The sequence below is a fragment of the Drosophila takahashii genome, chromosome 3R, assembly GCF_030179915.1.
Source record: "Drosophila takahashii strain IR98-3 E-12201 chromosome 3R, DtakHiC1v2, whole genome shotgun sequence".
In the NCBI taxonomy this organism is placed as follows: domain Eukaryota; kingdom Metazoa; phylum Arthropoda; class Insecta; order Diptera; family Drosophilidae; genus Drosophila; species Drosophila takahashii.
This window is the reverse complement of record NC_091681.1, coordinates 25,227,752-25,250,005: the sequence shown is the minus strand read 5'-3', so window position 1 is coordinate 25,250,005 and position 22,254 is coordinate 25,227,752. Positions and strand designations below refer to the sequence as shown.

The following is a 22,254-nucleotide window of genomic DNA, read 5'->3' as shown; positions in this document are numbered from 1 at the left end:
GAGATACGAATGTCGCTTGCACAGGGAGACTTATTAAAAGACCGATTGACTGAAAAAGTCATCGCAAAAAGTCTTTTCACTAATACAACTATACAATGTATTCCCTTTGAAAGTACGTGCGAGTGAAAGGGAGAGCAATATCGCCCAAGCACGTTAACGTTAACACATGCGCAAAAGACTTTTTGAAACGTCGTTCAGGAGCAATCGGTCTGTAAGCGAGCCGAGCAAAAGAAAGCCGAAAAAACTGCTCGTCGGCTGAGTGCGAGCAAAATTTCTGTACGAACAATTCAATCGGTTGCTCTCTGATTGTTTGCTCAAAGTCTCAGAGAAAAACAGTTATTTGGGGACCGGACGAATCGGTCAACAGTTATTTGCGAGCTATGGTTTAAAAGCTGATAGCAATAAGTAAATAAATCTTAATCGAACAAAAAATAATAGGTGGAATTTAAGTGAACAAGTCCCACCCACACAAGTGAATATAAAAATAATAGGGAGTACACAATTTATAAAAATGTTGGTGACGTATTAGCAATACAGTATCTAAAAAATTAACACTTTAAAATTAGATCAATCTATTAGAAGAAAATGGGTTTTCCCCTTTATTTCTAGACATCTATCATTTTATCCCAAAACCAAAAAAAATTAAAATTAAAGAAAACTAGACGAGCTCTTTTTTCATTTGCTAAATTATTAATTTTAAGTTTAGCAAACTTTGTTTTTTAATTACTTTTTGTTTGTGTTGGTTTCTTGTTTCATATAGTACATTATATCTCGATCTATATATTTTTTAATATATATACCATTACTATTTTTATGTTTTCTTCGTTTAAAATCATCAATTGAAGTTCAAGGATTTGCGCATTCATCATCGTCTTGATCCGATATCGACAGTATTTATGTCTACATATATTTGTATTTTAAGAATTCCAAGAAAATGATGTGTGAGAAGTGTAACTTATGGACAAAAATTCAAAATTGTATCAGTTGCTTAAATATTCTTAATATTTGTGGTTGTTTAGCATATTTGTAATATGTATGTTTGCATATTCCTTCAACTACGCGCATCGATTCCATAAAATATAAGGATGGGGCAGGGGGGAGATGGGCATGGGCATTTTGGGCTGGCTATACATGAATGTAATATACTTTCGCGATGGATTTGCACAATTTATTATTAATGCTGGCTCCTGGTTTCTGGTTTCTGAGCTTGTGAGAGAGGAGAGAATTGCTAAACGAGGGTGGTGGAGGGTGCATCAGTGTATCTTTTCTGTATTTTCGTGTTTCGTGTTGCGCTGCGCACAGACAGTTTCTCTTTCACATTTGCTGTTCCTATATAGTATACGTGTGTGCACATATATATATATAGTTGTTATCGACTTGGTATTTTCTGTTTCTCCGTTTGGTTAGTTGCGAAAGTGGCTACGATGCGAATGCTGATGCTGCTGCTGCTGGCCCAGGACCTTTGCCTGAAGCTGAGGCCTTGCTCATTGGCCCCACCAGTCGGGTCCGTTGCTCGATTGTGCGGCACTTCCGCCGTAGGAGCCGCCATAGGAGCCACCACCGGCACCGCCGCCATAGTATCCACCGCCTCCCGAGTTGCCACCTTAAATTGAAAAAAAACAATAGTTAGTAAATCTCGTAAATCAAAAAACTTCCGATGGATAAATCCACACTTACCGAACTTACCGTACGAGTTTCCATTGCTGCGGTAACTGCCACCGCCGCCTCCCGATCCACCGCTGCGTGCCGGGGGTCCACTGCGTCCGCCACCGCCTCCTCCGCCGCCGGAACTTTGACGGTAATCCCTCGAACCAAAGCCGCCGCCATAACGACCGCCGCCGCGTCCTCCCCGCTTGGCTCCGCCATGACCGCGATCCGAGCTCATGTCCTCCATGAAGCTGGGGATCTCCTGCTTCGTTTCGATCAGCAGCTCCAAAAGTTCAGAGCAAATGTTGCGGTTCTTCTCGTTGAAGAAGGAGGTGGCCACACCGAGGTTACCCATGCGACCCGTACGTCCGATACGATGGACATACTCCTCCACATCCGAGGGCAGGTCAAAGTTGATAACGTGCTTCACGTGCGGAATGTCCAGGCCACGAGCGGCCACAGCGGTGGCCACCAGAATGGGGCAGTCGCCCGACCGGAAGCAGCGCAGCGCCTCCTCGCGCTCCTTCTGCGTGCGATCGCCGTGGATGCTGGTCACCGGATGGTTGCACTGGTACAGGAACTCCTCCAGCGAGTCGGCACCCTTCTTCGTCTCCACAAAGATCAGCGTGAGGCTCTCTTTGGTGTACTCGGGCCCATCGCGAATAGACGAGAGCAGGTCAAGCAAATACGAACGCTTGTCGGGCTCGTAGACCCACAGGATCGTTTGCGTGATATTCTCGGAGGTTGAGCCCACACGACCGACGGCCAAGAAGATGTAGTTGCTGAGGAAATCGCTGGCCAGCTCCTGGATCTGCTTGGGGAATGTGGCCGAGAACATGAGCGTCTGGCGCTGCCCGGTTGGCGGCATGTTCAGCTGCTCGACGATGCGACGAATTTGGGGCTCGAAACCCATGTCCAACATGCGATCTGCCTCGTCCAGGACCAGGAATCGAATGTTCTCCAGTCCCACCTTGCCGCGCGTAATCATATCCTCCAAGCGACCGGGTGTGGCCACAATCAGGTGGCAGCCGCGGTCCAACTCGCGCATTTGCTCGCTCGTGTTGTTGCCACCGTACAGCACAGCAGGACGCATCCTGGAGCGGTAGGCGAACTTCTTAGCCTCCTCGAAGATCTGGGTGGCCAGCTCGCGGGTCGGTGCCAGCACCAGACCCAGCGGATACTGCTTGCGCCGGCTGTACTGCCGGTTGCTCTGCGGCGGCTGCACATGACCGAGCTCGTACATCTGGTTGAGAATCGGCACCAGGAAGGCGGCCGTCTTGCCGGATCCCGTCTGGGCGCAGGCCATCAGATCGCGGCCATTGATGATGATCGGAATGGCGTGCTTTTGCACCGGTGTCGGTTTGTCATAACGCGCTAGTGCCACGTTGTTGCGGATAATCTCCGTCAGCTGCACATCATCGAACGATGTGATGTTCGGCGGCACATTCTGGCCCGTCGCCTCCACGGGTATATCCTCGTATTTGTCAAAATTGATTCCCGTATTGCCCACGCCGAACAGCTCCACCTCCAGGCGCTCGTCTCGGGCGCCCAGCTTTGTGTAGTCGATGTTGCCGCCGCCGCCCTCCTTCCAGCGGCTGTTGTAACCGCCGCCGCCTCCGCGCTCGCCGCGGTTGTTGTAGCTTCTGTTGCCGCCACCGCCGCCGGGTGCTCCGCCCTCGCCGCCATCGTAGCCGGCTGGACGCTCCGGCTCCTGCCAGCGATCGTTGCGCGGCTGCTGCTGCTGCGGCTGTGCCTGGCCATCCTCGGTAGTCTGCTCGTTGAGGGCGTTACCCGATCCTCCGCCACCGCCGCGGTACGACGGTCCACGACCGAAGCCGCGTCCTCCGCCGCCTCCGCCGCTGCGATTCCAGTCACCGCCGCGACGCGAGTCGAATTCACCACCACCTGAAAAGGTATTTGGATTAATTAATTTTAATGTTTTTGATAGGAAATAGAGTCCTGCGTAAATGGATTCAAAGAATTATTTTGAATTTTTTGTTTTATATGCATGAATTAATTAGAATTTTGAGTTTAATAGAATTTTGATTTAATAGAATTTTGATTTTAATAGAACTGAATGAATTTGAATTTTGAGTTTAATATAATTGAATGAGTGGCATGAATTCCGAAATATTTTTAAGAAGAAAGGGCCATCATTTTGTGATTAAATCTGCCTTAATTTTATTTACGAAGCAGTTAACATTGATTTGTTAAAAATTTTCCACTTTTTGTTCTCAAACGAAAGAACAAAAAAAAAAATCGGGCAAATTCAAAAAATTTATAAAAACTATTCATTCATTAAATTTGAAATTAATTAGAAAAACATTTAATTTTCACATAGAATTGAATTAAACAAATCAGAAATTTCATGGCATACTCTGATAAAACAATAATTGAATAATTCACGCAGGTCTCTAATAGGAAATGAGATCTGAAATTCGGATTTGGTGGCTTAAATAATTCCAGATAGATCTTCAATCTTAAAATCGTTGGGATTTTATTAAACTCACCGTTGTAGTTGTCCTCGTAGCGACCTCCACCACGTCGTCCGCCGCCGCCGCCGCCGCTTCCGAAACTGCCGTAGTCGCCGCTCTGGCGATTAAAGCCGCGACCTCCACCGCCGCCGCCCCTGCGGTATTCGCCTCCGCCGCGCGACTGCTGCGGATCCCTGCTGTCCTGGCGCGGATTCCCGGATCTCGACTCGAAGCCCTGGCCTTGTCCTTGGCCCTGGCTCTCTGCGTCCGCTGCGTTGTTGTTGCCACCACCACCACGAAGATGCGGGGGCACATACACACCACCGGTGACCGAGTTAGTGGAAGTCTTGCTTGTTATGGGGCCGCTGTAGTCAGCAGAGCCGCCATTCAAGTCCAGACCAGCAACCTGGAAAGAACAAGGAGGATATCGTTAGTCACGGTCAAAATATATGGGCACTTCCAAAATGTCGCTCGGGACATTTGCACACCTTTAAAGTTGAAAAAAAATTTTAAAACAATGGATTTTAATTTTAATTATGGGCTTTTCTTTTCACTCTTCCCAAGCTCTATTTTTGGTAAAAATCTTAATTTTGTACCACTTTTAGTTTTTAAGATATCGGTAAAAAACTGCCGTATTCGCTCGGGACAAAAATAGAAGTGGATTTCGAGGAAGTTCATACAACACCAGAAATTAGCAAATTCTGATGGAATATTTGAATGCGATTTTTTTTAGAATGTTGTTCAAACATGTCGCTGTGAAATACTTTTGGTTTTACTCAAAAATTCTTTGCCGTTTTTTTTTTATGCAGTTTCAACCACATTCGCTCGGGACATGTCGCTCGGGACATTTTTTCCGACTGTTTTGTAAAGCGGATTTCTTTACCTCTATCTCTCAATTGCTGGATGTTTTGCTTTTAACTTAGTAGTTTAGCATGTGAATGAAGCATTGAGTACAGAAAAATGTCACATATTAGCATTCCTATAGTATAAATTTACAACAGAAGACAGGTCCAAAAAATAACAAAAAAATAGCCAAAAACTGATTTTTGCGTATATTGGTGGGGTTTTTCATAAAAATAATCAAACTATACTCCAAATTTGTAGTTAAGCTCAGTATCCAACTAATTAGAAACCAATATCGGGGCAAAATCATGTGGAAATATGTTTTATTCAAGTTTCAAGGTTTTTGGCTTGGTGGACTTTTTTTTGGAAGTGCCCATATGTAAAATCGAGATCATTTTAAACAAAGTATATGCATTAGACTGGTCAAACATTGTATGGATATTTTGAATATCACTCATACGTAGTGTGGCCTTTGATAAAAAAAAAGTATTCTTATCTATGAAAAAATATAACTATTTTTACTCTTTATACTAGTACTAGTCTTTTTGATTCGAAAGACAAAAATAAATGAATCAACATGTTAAAAAACTTTAAAAAATCTGAAAAAATTGTTTTCCTAAACCATGAATATGAAAACAAACCCATTTTTAGGATTGTCATACTTTTCGATTTCACAATATCTATAATAGGTAATGATATGAATCATCGCCAGCTTTTAAATTGCGCTTCTTTGTTTCCATCAAATCCATTTAATAGGACAAAGTGCACTTTAAGATAAGAATTAAACCCACATTCCAAAACTAAGCTTTGAATGCAATTTAGTCTGCTTAGAAAGGCAAGGGTGCTAATAACAATTAAGATTTCTGTAGCTAGCTAACCAAAAAAGAAATTTAGCTTTTATTTCGCCGGCAGCTAAAGTTTTCAAGTTCAACCGATTGTTTGAAGATTTCCCAAGGGAAATCTCCTCCAGAACTTTCAAAACTTCGCGGTTCTCGCTTAGCAACATGTGCTATTTACCGCTTCCTCTTTCCAGAGCTACGTGTATATATACATACGCGCAAATCTCTGGAATATATACAAAGGTAGAGAGAGGCGCAACTAGTTTAAAGCTTTGAATTTGAATTTCGCCTCGCTCTCTTTGTAACCATCTCTATCGCACTCACTGACAGGCCATTACACAAAGAGAGACCGCCTAGCAACCCAACAAAAACAACACGTGAACGGGCCACCCACACATGGTTAAACAAATCGCAGCCGTAGTGGTAGAACATTAAGCCCGGTTGTGGAACCCAAGCGAGAACAATGTGGAACTTGTTGGAAGAACATTCCACAAATATGACATAAATTTACAAATGCATTGTTGCAAGCAGAATGTATTATAATTTGATTTTCCTTTGATTTTGTCAACAAATTTTTAAAGTCATTAGGTTTGGAAAGCTGCAACTAAGTAACCCCCCAGTACATCAAAAAGTTGTATTATAAAATATTTTTCAAATCAAAGCAAGATAACATTTCACTAAGGTAAATGAACAGGAATAAAATAATCATATCTTGGGAACCTACCCGGCAAGATCATTGCCCCCAACCTGCTTTTATGGAAAGCCATGATGTCTAACTTGGGGAACCCCAATATTTTATTTTGATTGTATTTGTGACCTACAAGCTAACGCATGATGAAGATTGAATTTGAATTCATTTTTTAATTGACTGGGATTTAATTACAGATGACCTAATTTTATTTAAACACAAGTTATTACTGATTTTTTTTATAAAATGTCTTTTACATTTAATGCCCAACAAACAATTGTGAAATTGGTGTAGATTACACCTTTTCATTTTTTTTTTTGCTAAATCACCCTTGAAATTAATCACCAGATCGTCAACCCCTGGCAACCCTGTTTACAACAGCTTCCACATGTGTGCGCAAGCGAGAAAGAGCGAGTCGTACACACACACACGGTCAGCCTTAGAACAGCGGCACTGCTTGCACACGCACATCGACACGGGAGGCCGAGTGGAAACTTTCGTATGTATATAATATACAAGTCAAATTGGAGGCAAGCGAGCAAAAATTATACAAAAGAAATTACAAATTGGAATGACGAAGAGGAGCCCAGACGCACACATGCACGAAGGGGGAGACACCGACACGATTCACCGTTGTAAAAGAGCGATAGAGACATTAGTGTGTTATGAAATCAATAAATTTCTAGCCGAACTTTTTCCCCAATAGCCGCATGAGCATCACTCACACACACGCACGCACTTACTCACTGCATATACATGCGTACATATATACTTTTTCTTATATAGTAGACGGTATTTTCACCCAGTCAAAAACTCTACTTACTTGCTGCTCTAGACCTGTGCCATTTTGGTTAATAGCATTACTCATATTATCCTCCAATCAGTTGCTTTTTTTTTCTTGCTTTCCGTTTAGGAAAATTTTGCAATGGTTACGCTTTGCCTTTTTTTTGGGGTGCACACTTGCAATTTGCGACAAAAAAATGTATACGATCGTTGTGTTGGTGTTGCACTTTGTGTCTATACGTTTTTCCTTAGTTTTTCCGACAAAACTTCTTACGTTCCACAAGCTACTGCGTTCTCGTGTGAAATTTCAGGGGTCTGTACTTTTTTCTCGGTTCTTTTCGTTCCTCGCACACAATTCCTTTTGTTCGGCTTGAAACTGAGACGTTTCCGTATCGGATTCGGCTGGCCTGCTTGTGCCAACAATTACAATTACAAGCGCTCTGGGCTTGGAAAATGCTGCTTTTCCGACGAGTTCACGTTTTTTTCCGCTTTCAGACGCGTGTCTAAAAAATAGGGTTGTTTTAAGACTCGTATCGATGGTTAATCGATAGGGCACTGGGATGAAGCAGAGACTCGAACCAGGGTTTGCAGCTTCTATGCACGTAGAGCGTTGCCAGATTGCTGCGCCCACTTCGCGGCCTATCGAATTCAAATTCACTTTTCCGGTGCGTCGATTTCTTTTAGGCTGTTGAATTTTTGCTGAATGGAAGAGAAATGAGGCTGGGCAGTTGAAATTTTGTATCAATTAGGCCAAAAATTGTTGTGTCTATGTTTAGGGGTAGTTGCTCTACAAAGCGTCAGTCGCTTTCCCCATTTTTCAATTTGACACAAGAGTCAAATATTGTTTTTTCCCTCCTAAAACAAAGTAGATTTCTCGAACTCTCGAATATATTTATGCACTTTCGTATTGAGAATATACATATCGCGTGTGTACAGGTTTATATAGAATAAATGCTTTTGGTATTGGCCTTAGCTTGAGATTAGATAGTGGAACAATAAATATGGCTATATAGTATCGTATATATATGTAGATTAGCCCTTGAGCAGGCAGCGGGAGTAGAACTCCCGGTCGATGGCGTCGTTTGGAATGTACGAGCTCCACTTGAAGATCAGCGCCAGCGTTTCCCCAGCCGCCATGTGGTCCAGTGCGATGTTGAGGAAGCAGTTCCAGTTGTAGAAGAAGTGCCGACCCAGCTGCTCCCGTTCCACGCCGGAGATGCATTCACAATTGGCGCAGATGAGCCGCCCGCGTTGCAGTTCCACAAACTGCTCAAAGCAGCGACCCCAGGCGCCGACGCTCAGTTGTTTTCCCACCTCCGCAAGAAGTTCCGGCAGTCCGTAGTTGAGCACGATGGCCACCACCTTGGTGAGATTCTGTTCGGCCAGGTAGAACTTGGCCAGGACGTCCAGGAGGGCGGGAACCTGCTGCACCACATCGAAGCACTTGACCTGCTCGCCGCGCGACCAGAAATATCGCAGGAGCACCGCGCCAAGCTCGTGATACTGGCAGGAGGTGTCGAAACGCAGGGGGAACGAGCAGTGCTCACACTTAACAATCTCCTCGGCATTCTCGGGTGCATTTAGGAGCACAAACCCGGCGGCTATGTGATCCCGCGTGGCATCGTCCACTTCCCAAATCATCTCCGGATCCAGGTAATCAAAGTACATCTCGTAGCAGTTGCGTTGCGCCTGATCTATGGTATCACCATGCTCCACCATCACCTGGGCAAGTTTCTCGAGCAGATTCACCAGCTCCCCGGCTGCATACTCATCAAATACCGCTCTATATCGATCGACGCACTGCGTCCGGCTGAACTTGGCGCTCTTGGCGATCAGGTAGAGATTGTACAGGGTCTTCTCCTCGGGACTGATGTGCGGCGCCTGCGGTGCTGGCCGCTTGCAGCGACTCACAATCTCCTCCTCCTGCTGATCCTCGTAGCGCGCCTTGATGTCCTTGAAGGGCAGCGATCGCTCGCTGGCGGGGATCAGTTCTCTGACCAGCTGCTGCTGTTCCTCGGCGAAAATATTGAACTTGTATTTGATGATGTTCTTGCCGAATTTACCAGTTACCGTCAGCAGGGCATCCTTGAAGTGTCCCGACTTGAGCGGCTGCTTCAGGTTGTCGCAAAATGCATTCTCCAGTACGTAGACTCCTTTAGGTGGCGCTTTGGATGAACTTCCTCCGCTTAAACTGCGCTCAGTGGTGGCTGAACTTCCTCCGGAACTCTGAGTATCCAAAGCACTGCCCGTGCACTGGGTTATGGCATCGAAAATCACGGATATATCGTTCAGCAGCTCGTACTCCTGTCGCTCGATGAGCAGCTGCTTCAGCGGATTCAGCTGCTTGAGCTCGTAATCCTCGCGTGCCTTGTCCGCAAAGTAACGCACATGCTGGCGCAGAAGATTCGCGCAGGGCAGCAGTTTCGATTGCTGAACGAGGGAAACGGCGTGCGATTGCAGCGTTTGCAGCTGGACACTGTAAAGTGCACCCGACTGAGTAAACACGAAGATCTCCGATCCGGAGGAGCGGCAGTCGGCGATCCGCTCGAACTGATTGCACCACAGCACCACCGCCGATCGGCGTACATCGAACACATACAATCCCAGCTCGGTGAAGGCCAACAGGAAGTCCTCGTTTAGCCTTTGCACCTTGGCGAACTGCAGATTCTGCGGCTGATAGTCCAGCAGCTCGGCATTGGCGTCCAGTTCGTCTGTGCCGCTGCCCGGCCGCTGAATCCTCGCCGGTGCGGTGGCCAGGGCGGCCTTGAACTGGTGCGTCTGTATCACCTCGCCCTCGAAGTCCACCTCCCAGACGCGGCTGCCTGGTCGGGCGCAGTAGATGCGAGACGGCTGCAATGATTCCTGCGGCGAGATGAAGAAGCAGGCTCCAAAGGAGCCATCACGCGGACGGTTCCCTATCTGAAAGAAGAAGAATATTAAGAAAAGGAGTAATTAGTTAGAGTTTAGTGAGCTGTACAAGTAATTTTATAATTGGATATGCTTCTAAACGCTTTTAAGAATAAAAGCTTACAAAAAAATATGACATTGAAGTACTTTTAATGAGTGAGATTAGATCACTGTAGGTATATTTTGTGATTTCATGAAATGTTGAAAAATATCTATTAGCTGAAGAATTCGCGGACATGCTATGAACTTAAAAAAAAACATTTGAGAGGCAAATAAGTTATTGTTATTACCGCAAACTTAAACTTTTTCAGTTGAAAAAAAAAACAGAAATGTTCTAAAGAATTCGCGTTCAAATTGCTTTAATTTAAGTTCCAGGGAAATGTTTACAAATAGTTGTAACTGCACTTAAAACCTGCTTGTAATCCTCGTACTAAAAAAGAAATTAGTGAGACAATGAAGTATACAGATTTTTAAGTTCAAACAAAGAAAATATAAATATTCTAAAGAATTCGCGTGTTCCTAATTGCTTATAATTGCAAATAAACAATTAGTGAGACAATGAAATATAAAGATTGCCGGGACTTAAAGTTTAAGTTATAAAAAAATAAATGTTCTAAAGAATTCTCGTTTAAATTGCTTTAATTTAAATGGCATTAAAAGTTTTTTAGTTAGTTAGTTTTTTAAATTCAAACAAAGAAAAAATAAACGTTCTAAAAAATTCGCGTTTCCTAATTGCTTGAAAATGGCATTCCAAGGAAATGGTTAATTCAAAATAATGCTCCTCGTACTAAAAACAATTACAGTGACAATGAAATATATAGATTTTAAAGTTCAAACAAAGAAAAAACCAATGTTCTAAAGAATTCGCGCTTTCCTTATCGCTTTTAAATTCCATTCCAAGGAAATGGTTAGTTCAAAATAATAACCACTACGCACCTGCTTGTACTCCTCGTACTCCGTGTTGCAGAGAATGCACTTGGTGCAGTTGGACACTAGGAGCAGGGACTCGAAGTCGTCGATCTGGACGATGGGGGAGTCCAGGTAGAGCAGCGGGTGCACGGTCATGTTGAGCAGCAGGCTGTGCCCGATGAACGAGGAGAGCAGGACGAGGCTGACCTGGCCGCGCGAGTCGCCGTAGTAGAACTGCTTCTCGTCCTGCGTCCAGTGGATGCAGCTCACCTGCACGGATTGGTCCAGGTGTGTGAAGATCACCTGCGGCGTCGCCTGGGCGGACAAATTGACGGCATACACGCAGATGAGCGATCGCTGCGTCGCAAATGCCACATATTTGCTATTTGCCGAGATGCTGAGACTGGTAATTGCTCCATGTTTATTGGGTATCAAGAGCAGGAACTTGCCGTTCCGATTGAACAGGTACAGCGATCCCGAAGAGGCCCCGAAAATGATATAGCTGTCGGAGATGTCGAAGCAGGTGTACTAAATATCGGGGGGAAGAACAGTCAGTAAGTGAATGGCTGGGCCTGCTATCAAATTACAGGTGAGATCCAATCAGATTGCTCACCTTGATGCGATTGTGGTGTTTCAGCGGCAGCGACAGCGACAGCGAAAAATCAATAAAGTTCGTCAGGCAGTAGGCGTCGGCCATCTTGCGCGGTTTTTCCTATTCCAAATCGTCAGCTGATCACATAGCTTGCTCTTTAATCGGTGCTTATTGATTGCCCTTCCTAATCCCAAGCAATTATTTACAAAACTTGTGTTTTTATCAGCGAGCAAGCAATTTGTGTACACAGGTCGTTGGAACTGTCTGGCAGCTCTGTTAGTTCAGGCAGGTGGTCGATATATTTATCGGTTTTAAAGTTTGTTACTACTGTTTATTTATTTTAAAATACATTCTATGGCTTTAAATATCTAAAGTTTAATGATTTACAACTCTAGTTTTTGGTTAATTTCAAAACTATTTTAAAACAAAAGTATTCAAAAGTCACGGTATTCTAGAAATCGATATTTTGTAGTGTTGTGAAAGGCCCTTCGCCTTGTTTACCTTTGTTTAAATTAGTATGGCAACGCCAGGACCAACAGCTGTTGTTCCAGTTATCACCTAAACTTTCAAAAAAAAACGTATTTTATTCAAAGGAAAAACTATAAATAACAATAAAATGAATCAATACAGTCATAAAACAATGATTGTTGCCAAAATATACATAGTTTAGACCTAATCGAAACAGCTGTTTGCTGCTCCCTCCCCCAACCGCAAAATCTGCTGTCAAAGAAACGTCAAAACAGTCGCGCGACTCGCCAGGCGAAAAAAACAGTGCAGAAAAAGTGAAATGAGGCATTAAAGGCACTAGAAAAACATAAATAATTGCCAGGGGGAACACAACTAACTCGCTTATGTACAGAGAAACCGAAGTGTAGCAATGGGCGACAAGGAGGAGCCCGTAACACCCGCTCCCTCGCCCACGGAGGAGGCGGTGGCCAACATTGGGGCTTGTGGAGCAGGAGGAGATCAGCCCCAGACTTCGGGGACGAGTACCAACGTGAAGATCGTGATCATCGGGGCCGGAATGGCGGGACTATCGGCTGCCAATCACCTGCTGCAAAACGGCTGCGAGGATTTCATCATTCTGGAGGCACGGGGCCGGGTGGGCGGACGCATAGTGTCCATACCGCTCAGCAATAATCAGAAGGTACCGCCAGCGTTATATAATCCCCGAGCTCCAAGAACCAAAACAAACGATTCTATAGGATAAACCTAAAAATACTCCCGATTGGGGAAAACCATTAGCATGTTGTAACAGACTTTTCGCCCCAGCAGTTGATTATAGATTTTTCCAAGCACTGCGCAGTCGGTCAGCTGTTCACGCTTTTCATCAATGCTATTTTTATTTAAAAGTTCCTGGTCCGTTCCTTATTTGTCTATTGTTAGTTCTCTTCTAATAATTTTATTTAATTGCTTCCGGGTTTCCTATTAAGTAATTTATATTCCCACTTTTCTACGATTTCCTTCTGTTTATTTGCATAGTTTTGACCGGTTAGGCGGTACCTTATCAAGGAATTTGTTATACAACTTTCTTTGGCAACGTTTTTGGCTAGATAAGATAGGGTTTTTCTGAATTAGCCCAATGATGACGTATCTAGTGCAATGCCCTATAAAAACTCACGGGTTTTGCGGGGCCACGATCACGTAGTCTTATTTATAGGGCTAAAAAATCTTCAAATATAAAATTATTTTAAAATTTTTAAAATTTATTTCAAAGGTATCTATTTATTAATACATTTTAACTTTGTTTTGTACTTTATTATTTCACAATATCTTAGTAATGCAACTCATAGTTATTATGTTATAAAAAATTGATTTATCTACAATACAGTCTTGTGCATTTTACATTCACTTTTTACGCCCCCTAAAAATAATAATAATGTAGGTCAGTTCCTATCTGTTTATCACCGGCAAGTTGAAGGCATTTATCTGTTAAGAAAAAATGCTTTAGCTAGTTACTTTCTCTAGAAATACCTATTAATATTTAAAACAAATCACTCCTGATAAATCTCCTTTTTAAACCACAGATTGAACTGGGCGCCAACTGGATACACGGAGTCCTGGGCAACCCCATCTTCGAGCTGGCCGTGCAGCATGGTCTAGTCAGCGTGGTGAACGTTCCAAAGCCGCACAAGGTGGTGGCCACCACGGAGGACGGGCACCAGGTGCCGTTCAGCATACTGCAGGAGATCTACGAGGCGTACGTCTGCTTTCTGAGGCGCTGCGACGAGTACTTCCTGTGTCAGTACAGCCCGCCACCGGATATTCACAGCGTGGGCGAGCACATTAACTACGAGATCGAGATCTACCTGAGCGGAGTGCAGGATCCCAAGGAGAAGCGCCTGAAGCAGTCCATCTTTAACTGTCTGCTGAAGAGAGAGACCTGCATTACGGGCTGCAACAACATGAACGAGGTGGATCTCCTCGAACTCGGTGAGTGCCTGAACAATTAACAATCAACAGTTTAAAATATAAATATATTTTTCCCTTTAGGCAGCTACACGGAGCTACAGGGAGGCAACATAGTGCTGCCCTCTGGCTACAGCTCCATCCTGCGACCGCTGGGCGCACAGATACCCAAGCAGTCCATCCTGACCAAATGCCCGGTGAAGAAGATCCACTGGAAGCGAAAAAAGACCTTCACCGGACTGGAGACCGTCGACGAGAATTCGGAGGACGAGCATTCGGACGACTCGGAGCGCACAGTGACGGAAGTGCCGACGGGGGGACTTCGAGGCGGCTCCGTGGAGTCCAACTCGAGCAGCAATTGTGATACTACTGCAGGCAATGTGCGCGTAGATTGCGAGGACGGTCGAGTGTTCCATGCAGCCCATGTGATATGCACCATACCGCTGGGCGTGCTGAAGGAAACCCATCGAACGCTCTTCGATCCTGTGCTGCCCCAGTACAAACAGGAGTCCATCGAGAATCTCATGTTCGGCACCGTTGACAAGATCTTCTTGGAGTACGAACGGCCATTCCTCAGTGCCGATATATCAGAGATAATGCTGCTGTGGGACGACGACAAGCGGGATATGAACAGCACCGAGGAGGAGCTGGCCAGCGAGGCGTATCTGAGCAAGAATTGGTTCAAGAAGATATACTCGTTCGCCAAGATGTCGGACACGCTGCTCTTGGGCTGGGTTTCGGGTCGAGAGGCGGAGTACATGGAGACACTGCCCCACGAGGCGGTGGCGGAGAAGTGCACGGAAATACTGAGAAACTTTCTGCAGGATCCCTACGTGCCTAAACCAAAGCGATGTGTGTGGTAAGGGAAACTCAAATGATGTATGTTTTCTTTAAAAATACTTATCGAAATCTCAATTTCTAGCACCAGTTGGAAGTCGCAAGACTTTACGGGCGGGGCCTACACCTCAATACCCGTCGGGGCCACACAGGAGGACATCGAGAACCTCGCCCAGCCCCTTTATGCCACGCCTCAGGCCATGAAGGTTGGTTCAACCAGCTCTCCAATTATAGAAATTATTAAATTTATTATTTATCCTTAGCCCGCCATAACCTTTGCCGGAGAGCACACCCATTCCAGTTTCTACTCCACTGTACACGGCGCCTATTTAAGCGGACGGACAGCGGCGCAGCATTTGCTGGCCAGCGAGGAGCCAGATGAAATCATCATGGAGTCAGACGGCAGCGATCTGAGCGCCTGGATACAGGGCATCGCCCTGGACTGAGTCTAAGCTAATCAACGACCACTCATCGATATTGTATTATAATTTATTACCGTTTTTTGTATACTCTTCAAACGCTTTTTAGCTAGTGATATTTCATTTTTCAATTGTAATTTATTTTGCCAACGTCGTGAAACGATTTAACTATCTTTTTTGTACATCCCTTGTGAGCATTTGTTTTATTTTGTTGATGCAATTATTTTTTGTAATTTATTTGGAACCCGCTTGTACAATACTATTAATAAACGTTACGATTTAGCTGAGCTGATCAATGTGCTGCCAACTCGAACAGATCGTGCACTCGCAGCAGCTTTCACTGTACTTGGACGAAATGTGTGCACAAATACATATTGTTGTTTAGACCTAATTACCGATTAGCAAACATAAGTACATAAATGTGTACAAATATAATGCCTATTTTTATAAATTCGTATTTAATGTAGAGAACGTTGCTCCGAGTTGGAACGAAGTCGGAATCTAGAGCAACTAATGTATATTTGAAAGTAACTATTGTTAACGTTGACTATTTTGCTAACTAATTTATGCATTGGTTGAATCTTTAAGACGGGAAAGCAAAATTTAATATTCATAAGTCCGTTTTAACTATTGGATCTGCATATTTATTTGTATTTGTGACAAATATGTATATCGACTTGTACGCATAAACAAATAAAAGAACACGCTAAATTATTAATAATTCTCTAATCTTATTCTTCATTAGTTCATAAATTGTAATTGTAATAAGTAAAATGTTGGATTTCCTATCGGTAAAATCACATAATATGGGGTCATTGAAAAAATGAAATTGATCCAGTTGTGCTTTTGGTTTTAGGACAAGAACATGTAAATTCAAAATATCTCGGAAATTATTTGAAACACTTTCAATTTACGCATTAAAATTTCTTGTGATATATCAGTGAGAATTATATTGGGGAGCGGAAGTATACCATTTGCGGAAAAGGTAATGTAGAAATAAGATAAACGATGCTTAATTAAAAAAACAACGTTTTCATTTGAAATTTCTTTCGGAATTTAATTGTGAGCAAAATTACGAAAAAAAAAAAAACAAAAAATCCTTCGAGCCGGATTTGAACCAGCGACCTATGGATTTCTATTGCATGTCTTCCAACTACAGTCCACCGCTCTACCAACTGAGCTATCGAAGGAGGCGTGCTGGGGTGTAGGTTTTTCACCGGGTATCCGGATAATCGCGACTATTCTATAGGCATTGTGTCGTTAATGGCCAACTTAATTTACAATTCACCTCGTTAATTCAAAATATTTGGGCCAGGATCATTTTTTCTGACCACGCTCTTTTACATCTCTTTTGATGGCTGGTGGTCTAAAATAAACTCTTCGTATAATCCGTGGGTTACAAATATTTTATTTAAGTATTTTTTTTAAATTTTTTTTAATTCAGTTTTGTTTTATTTTTAAAATAGGTTTGTTATTTTAATTTCATCACTTTTATACATAACACGGTTAAAAAAAAAAAACAAAAAATCCTTCGAGCCGGATTTGAACCAGCGACCTATGGATTTCTATTGCATTTTGTACCAACTACAGTCCACCGCTCTACCAACTGAGCTATCGAAGGTTGAAATTACTGGCGGCCAATGTGAGTTTTGTGCATGCGCACAAACGAGAAGTACGATTAATGCATGCATCTTTTGTTTAGTATCCGGGTCAAAAGTAATGGTCATCTTTTGCTATCAGGGATTTTCAATAGAGTACGTTTTATACTATACCTACAATTGATATTTATTATTGAAAATATTAAAATATTTTTTAATTCAAGCTGCATGTATAAACGAAATCACTGGGTTATGATTAAAGTACATTTTTTTCAAGTTTACCTCTTCTATTAAAGTTTTTTTAAAATTGTTTTTTATTACTTTTCATTATGGTTCTCACTATTGTCATTTGTTTTACCAGGCTTGGACGCCGCTACATACATATCTATATTATATTTATATTCATTATATTAATTCGCTAATCCAACCGTGTGCAAAGTGAAATAAATATAAAAAAAAAACATAATTTATTAAAGTATCGTAAAAATAAAATATAAAAAGATTACATCTTCCGATCCTTCGAGCCGGATTTGAACCAGCGACCTATGGATTTCTTTTGCGTATGTTGCCATCTACAGTCCACCGCTCTACCAACTGAGCTATCGAAGGTTGAATTTGGTGGCGGCAAATTCGCCTTTTGTTCACGAGCGAGGAGGGGAAAGTAACAAATCAAAAAGAGAGCCCCTAAAGAGAGCGCTCTCTTTACTCAAACTGTTGCATGTGAATATATACACATATAGTTGCGGTCAAAAAAATAGTTTCACCATATATTTTAAACATGCTATTTGAGATATTTATTATATTATGATTCATAATTTATGAATATAAATTTTAAATAATATTAAATAGCGTGAAAAGATACATTTGTTTATTTGTAGAAAGTTACATTACAATTTAAGGCCAAAGTTCGCTTGCCCTTAATTAAATTAAATAAATTAATATTTTAGTTATTTTTTTAACTGTTTTTAACAATTCAATTAATAAACAAAACTATCTTATCTTATCCTTGGATCCATCTCAATCATGACTAGTTATCTACCCGCAACTGTGCCCAGATTGAGGGTGCGAACCTAACTGATGTCTATATATATCTATCTCGTTCCAGCGCCGACGAGTTTAGAGCGTGAGCAGGGCATTTGGACTCCACACAGCGGTGACTTTGCGAGTGCGAGAGCGAGTGCGCTCCCAAGATTGAGCCCCCACAGCCTAAAAGCGACCGAGGCGCCGGCGACGAGAGCACTTCGTTTTCAGAAGCCGGCTGCAGCGGTCCGTTCACTACTCCGATTCCAGCTCCTCCACCACGTCGAAGCTCTTGTCTGTCTTTTGCAAACATAGAGGCGTCACCCTTTGGCTAACGAATCCGAAACTCTCGAGAGTCGCTGCTGTTCAACCGCATATCAAAGACCGCATTTGTTCGAATCCAGTTCACGTGAATATTCGCAAGATGTCGTACCACAAGCCAGAAGCCAAGACCGTCCAGGATCTGAAAGATCTCGCCCAGAAGCTGCGTATTCACTCCATCAACGCCACTCAGGCGTCCAAGTCGGGGTAAGCTAACGAATAAATCGAAGCCCATTAGCAAATTAAAGTGTGCATATATTTGTGTGTGAGCTGCGAATTTCAAAAGTTGTGCACCTTGCACTTGTTGCTTCAAAAGGTGACCCCTCTATCCCAGGGGTAGCTATAGGAAAAGATTTAAAGGGGTTATTATTTGTTTTGCAAAATTTAAATATATTAAGTTATATAATTTTAAACTTTCACTTAAAAGAAATTTAGGGAGACCGGTTGCTTTTAATATAGACCCCCTCTCCGCCCCTGACTTTCTGTTACCAAGCCACGTGTTTTCCACTGACTTTAGTGAATTCGCGAATTTTTTCGCCCTGTTTGCGTGCTCACTGATAAGCCACATCCACCTTAATTACTGGGCTAATATTTTTTTGACCTTCGACAACCTTGAAAAATTAGCTTTTTCTCTTACTGCTTTTTAAATTCTGTTTTGTTTTTGTGCGTGGCTTTCAAAAAGCCGACGCCGCCTTCACACACACAAACACACATGGCGTGACATACGAAAATACAAATGTACAAACATTTAATATCAAAGTGTTGGAAAGCACAGCTTGTGACGGGAATGAAAGGGATGGGGATAGTAATGGAATGATCCCCTACACTCGAGATTTACGACCTTATGGCTATCAATGTAATTATATCTCGCATAGACGCTACTAAATTGTTGGTGCAACAGTAAATAAAAAATAGAGTATGCTGATAAGGAAACACTTTTATCGCCTCCATTAGTTTTTCCATTTTTTTTCATTTGTGACGGTTCAAGATAAGATCTGTTCTATTTGCTCTAAATGTGACCTCTGCTGGCGAGATAAGCGGGGTTTGGTTACTCACTGGCAACGATATGACCGATTAGAGGTGACCAGCTCAAGTGTGTTCCCCGCATGATAATCAAAAATCACTGAAAATTGATAAAATAAGCGAGCCGGGTCACTGCTGACACCCGGTATCACCTTCAATAGTTCTTGATATGGCTGGAGGAAATGGGGACGCACTTGGGAACTATCTAGATTCTAGAAACACGTGCGCAGACGCAGATCACCATGCAACCCCATCGTGAAACCCAATAATCATGTTCTTAGGGCTATTGTTTCGTATTTTTTTGGGGATCATTGAAGTTCAAGGTCTTAAAACCGGTGAGGAATTGCGATTTACTCTCGCCCTAGTCCAGAAAATCACACCATATATGCACATACTTTTGTTTACGCGATATGGTTTATTTATACTTATGTCTGTGGGTAAGACGAGCCCCCCTCTTGATATAGGATTGCGTGTTTTTGCGGTTGGAGTTGTGCCAGATCTGCAATTTGCAGCCGTCTCTTTTGGAATTTATCTTATTTATGGGAACTCGGAGTTTTGCGAAATCGATGTAATCCTATTTATTTATACTATGAAATTGGATACTATTGATATTAGAACTTTCTAGAAATCTTAACATTAAAGAATATCCTATTAGATATTGTTTATATTTATTTTATAATTTTTATAAAATTAAATATGTGAATTAGTAGTACTATGAGTGATAAAAAATAGATATAAATAGAAATCTCGCAATATGATAGTCAAGTCATACTTTCCTTTTGCACCTCGGCCTTCATAGACTCACGAGAAGGTCGGCTTCACTTGCCTTAACCCAGAATAAAATTTACAAAGTTTATGCAACAATCTAATATTTTGTAATTTTCCCTCGCTATAGACATCCCACATCATGTGCCTCGATCGCCGAGATCATGTCCGTGCTGTTCTTCCAGCAGCTGCGACTGAACCTGAAGCACCCGCGCGATCCCTCCAGCGATCGCTTCATCCTGTCCAAGGGACATGCGGCCCCCATCCTGTACGCCGCCTGGGCTGAGGCTGGCCTCTTCCCCATCGAGGATCTGAACAACCTGCGCAAGATCGACAGCGATCTGGAGGGTCACCCGACTCCGCGTCTGAATTTCATCGATGTGGGTACCGGATCCCTGGGCCAGGGAGTCGCCGTCGGCGCTGGAATGGCCTATGTGGGCAAGAACTTCGACAAGGCCGACTACCGCACCTATGTCGTGGTGGGCGATGGCGAGTCCGCCGAGGGTTCCATCTGGGAGTCGCTGCACTTTGCCGGCCACTACAAACTGGACAACCTTTGCGTGATCTTCGATGTGAACCGTCTGGGTCAGTCGGAGGCCACCTCGCTGCAGCACAAACTGGACGTCTACCGCGATCGTCTGGAGGCCTTCGGCTTCAATGCCGTGGTCGTCGATGGCCACGATGTCGAGGAGCTGACCAAGGCCTTCCATTGCGCTGCTATCACCAAGAGCAAGCCCACCGCCATCATTGCCAAGACCTTCAAGGGCAAGGACTTCCCCAATATCGAGGATTTGGACAACTGGCACGGCAAGCCGCTGGGCGACAAGGCCGCCGAGGTGGTCAAGCATCTGCAGGGTCTGATTGTCAACAAGGATGTCAAGCTGTCGCCCAAGCCGGTGTCCAAGACGGGCGCCGCTCCCGAGGTGGACATCAGCAATGTCAAGCTGAGCTCGCCGCCAGCCTACAAGCTGGGTGATTCCATTGCCACCCGTTTGGCCTATGGCACAGCTCTGGCCAAGATTGGGCAGAACAACAAGCGTGTGGTTGCCCTGGATGGCGACACCAAGAACTCCACTTTCTCCGATAAGCTGAAGGCCCTCGATGCGGAGCGCTACATCGAGTGCTTCATTGCTGAGCAGAATCTTGTGGGCGTGGCCGTGGGAGCCGCTTGCCGTCGCCGCACTGTGGCCTTTGTGTCCACCTTTGCCACCTTCTTCACCCGTGCCTTCGATCAGATCCGCATGGGCGCCATCTCGCAGACGAACGTGAACTTTGTGGGCTCCCACTGCGGCTGCAGCATCGGTGAGGATGGTCCCTCGCAGATGGGTCTCGAGGATATTGCCATGTTCCGCACAATTCCCGGCAGCACCATCTTCTATCCCTCGGATGCTGTGAGCACTGAGCGTGCCGTGGAATTGGCCGCCAACACCAAGGGCGTCTGCTTCATCCGGACGTCGCGTCCCAACACCTGCGTGATCTACGACAACGAGGAGCCCTTCACCATCGGACGCGGCAAGGTTGTGCGCCAGAAGAGCTCCGACGAGGTGCTCCTGATCGGAGCCGGCATCACCCTGTACGAGTGCCTGGCCGCCGCCGATCAGCTGGAGAAGAAGTGCATCACCGTCCGTGTGATCGATCCCTTCACCATTAAGCCCTTGGACGCCGAGCTGATTATCGAGCACGGCAAGCAGTGCGGAGGACGTGTGGTCGTTGTGGAGGATCACTACCAGTAAGTCCTACTGGAAACCTTTTTAATGATAATACTTTGCTAACTGTCTGCTTTTCTTCATCCCTTTCAGGCAAGGAGGTCTGGGTGAAGCTGTGCTGAGTGCCCTGGCTGGCGAGCGCAACTTTGTGGTCAAGCACCTGTTCGTGCCCACTGTGCCACGCTCGGGTCCTCCCACCGTCCTCATCGACATGTTCGGCATCTCTGCCCGCCACGTCGTCAACGCCGTCAACGAAATCCTCAAGGATTAGGCAGCGAGACTCATAAGGTCATCATCTGGCTACATTCATTTACCGCCTACAGGAATTCCCCCAGTTACTACTTACTCTTACCCCTACCATTCCCCCTTAGATGGTTGATATACTTTAATAGATTTGAACTGTAAAATCAGCAGAATAAATTATCTTTTATAAAAGTATTTTAACAGAAGACAATGAAGATTTATTTTTGGGGA

General features: G+C 44.0%; 4 protein-coding genes and 3 non-coding genes across 8 annotated transcripts; 2 read left to right on the top strand and 5 right to left on the bottom strand.

Moving 5' to 3' along the window:
* Positions 1 to 668: 668 nt before the first annotated feature.
* bel (ATP-dependent RNA helicase bel) lies at positions 669 to 8,060 on the bottom strand. Of its 2 annotated transcripts, none has more exons than XM_017148200.3 (4): positions 7,315 to 8,060; positions 4,158 to 4,527; positions 1,678 to 3,552; positions 669 to 1,603 (listed from the first exon to the last, which is right to left on the bottom strand). In XM_017148200.3, exons 1-4 carry the CDS (start codon positions 7,357 to 7,359, stop codon positions 1,485 to 1,487), a joined length of 2,409 nt encoding a protein of 802 aa, XP_017003689.2. In that variant the 5' UTR covers positions 7,360 to 8,060; the 3' UTR covers positions 669 to 1,484. The 2 variants fall into 2 exon arrangements, with proteins under 2 accessions (XP_017003689.2, XP_017003690.2); XM_017148201.3 differs by having other exon boundaries at positions 1,687 to 3,552; positions 7,315 to 8,058.
* An 84-nt stretch (positions 8,061 to 8,144) lies between these two features.
* Positions 8,145 to 11,963, bottom strand: p (WD40 repeat domain-containing protein pink). Its single transcript, XM_017148199.3, has 3 exons — positions 11,704 to 11,963; positions 11,118 to 11,618; positions 8,145 to 10,193 (listed from the first exon to the last, which is right to left on the bottom strand). The coding sequence occupies exons 1-3, from the start codon at positions 11,785 to 11,787 to the stop codon at positions 8,307 to 8,309; spliced, it is 2,472 nt and encodes an 823-aa protein (XP_017003688.2). The 5' UTR covers positions 11,788 to 11,963; the 3' UTR covers positions 8,145 to 8,306.
* A 273-nt stretch (positions 11,964 to 12,236) lies between these two features.
* Positions 12,237 to 15,660, top strand: LOC108061820 (peroxisomal N(1)-acetyl-spermine/spermidine oxidase). The gene is made up of 5 exons (XM_017148221.3): positions 12,237 to 12,829; positions 13,710 to 14,115; positions 14,176 to 14,950; positions 15,014 to 15,134; positions 15,192 to 15,660. The coding sequence occupies exons 1-5, from the start codon at positions 12,560 to 12,562 to the stop codon at positions 15,372 to 15,374; spliced, it is 1,755 nt and encodes a 584-aa protein (XP_017003710.2). The 5' UTR covers positions 12,237 to 12,559; the 3' UTR covers positions 15,375 to 15,660.
* A 515-nt stretch (positions 15,661 to 16,175) lies between these two features.
* Positions 16,176 to 22,218, top strand: LOC108061819 (transketolase-like protein 2). Its single transcript, XM_017148219.3, has 4 exons — positions 16,176 to 16,332; positions 18,051 to 18,493; positions 20,205 to 21,803; positions 21,874 to 22,218. The coding sequence occupies exons 2-4, from the start codon at positions 18,390 to 18,392 to the stop codon at positions 22,049 to 22,051; spliced, it is 1,881 nt and encodes a 626-aa protein (XP_017003708.3). The 5' UTR covers positions 16,176 to 16,332; positions 18,051 to 18,389; the 3' UTR covers positions 22,052 to 22,218.
* On the bottom strand, positions 16,445 to 16,537 carry TRNAY-GUA (transfer RNA tyrosine (anticodon GUA)). Its single transcript has 2 exons — positions 16,501 to 16,537; positions 16,445 to 16,480 (listed from the first exon to the last, which is right to left on the bottom strand). It is a non-coding gene; the product is annotated as a tRNA-Tyr (tRNA).
* On the bottom strand, positions 16,875 to 16,968 carry TRNAY-GUA (transfer RNA tyrosine (anticodon GUA)). The gene is made up of 2 exons: positions 16,932 to 16,968; positions 16,875 to 16,910 (listed from the first exon to the last, which is right to left on the bottom strand). It is a non-coding gene; the product is annotated as a tRNA-Tyr (tRNA).
* Positions 17,461 to 17,554, bottom strand: TRNAY-GUA (transfer RNA tyrosine (anticodon GUA)). Its single transcript has 2 exons — positions 17,518 to 17,554; positions 17,461 to 17,496 (listed from the first exon to the last, which is right to left on the bottom strand). It is a non-coding gene; the product is annotated as a tRNA-Tyr (tRNA).
* Positions 22,219 to 22,254: the final 36 nt, after the last annotated feature.

Excerpts from the sequence above, each read along its gene's own strand:
- bel (XM_017148200.3), bottom strand. The coding sequence starts at position 7,359 with ATGAGTAATGCTATTAACCAAAATGGCACAGGTCTAGAGCAGCAA. Across the intron at positions 4,528-7,314 it reads GCACAGGTCTAGAGCAGCAA|GTTGCTGGTCTGGACTTGAA; the intron begins GTAAGTAGAGTT and ends TGTTCTTTCCAG. Across the intron at positions 3,553-4,157 it reads CTACGAGGACAACTACAACG|GTGGTGGTGAATTCGACTCG; the intron begins GTGAGTTTAATA and ends ATACCTTTTCAG.
- p (XM_017148199.3), bottom strand. The coding sequence starts at position 11,787 with ATGGCCGACGCCTACTGCCTGACGAACTTTATTGATTTTTCGCTGTCG. Across the intron at positions 11,619-11,703 it reads AACACCACAATCGCATCAAG|TACACCTGCTTCGACATCTC; the intron begins GTGAGCAATCTG and ends CCCGATATTTAG. Across the intron at positions 10,194-11,117 it reads AGTACGAGGAGTACAAGCAG|ATAGGGAACCGTCCGCGTGA; the intron begins GTGCGTAGTGGT and ends TTCTTCTTTCAG.
- LOC108061820 (XM_017148221.3), top strand. The coding sequence starts at position 12,560 with ATGGGCGACAAGGAGGAGCCCGTAACACCCGCTCCCTCGCCCACGGAG. Across the intron at positions 14,951-15,013 it reads AAACCAAAGCGATGTGTGTG|CACCAGTTGGAAGTCGCAAG; the intron begins GTAAGGGAAACT and ends CTCAATTTCTAG. Across the intron at positions 15,135-15,191 it reads CCACGCCTCAGGCCATGAAG|CCCGCCATAACCTTTGCCGG; the intron begins GTTGGTTCAACC and ends ATTTATCCTTAG.
- LOC108061819 (XM_017148219.3), top strand. The coding sequence starts at position 18,390 with ATGTCGTACCACAAGCCAGAAGCCAAGACCGTCCAGGATCTGAAAGAT. Across the intron at positions 18,494-20,204 it reads ACTCAGGCGTCCAAGTCGGG|ACATCCCACATCATGTGCCT; the intron begins GTAAGCTAACGA and ends CCCTCGCTATAG. Across the intron at positions 21,804-21,873 it reads GTTGTGGAGGATCACTACCA|GCAAGGAGGTCTGGGTGAAG; the intron begins GTAAGTCCTACT and ends CATCCCTTTCAG.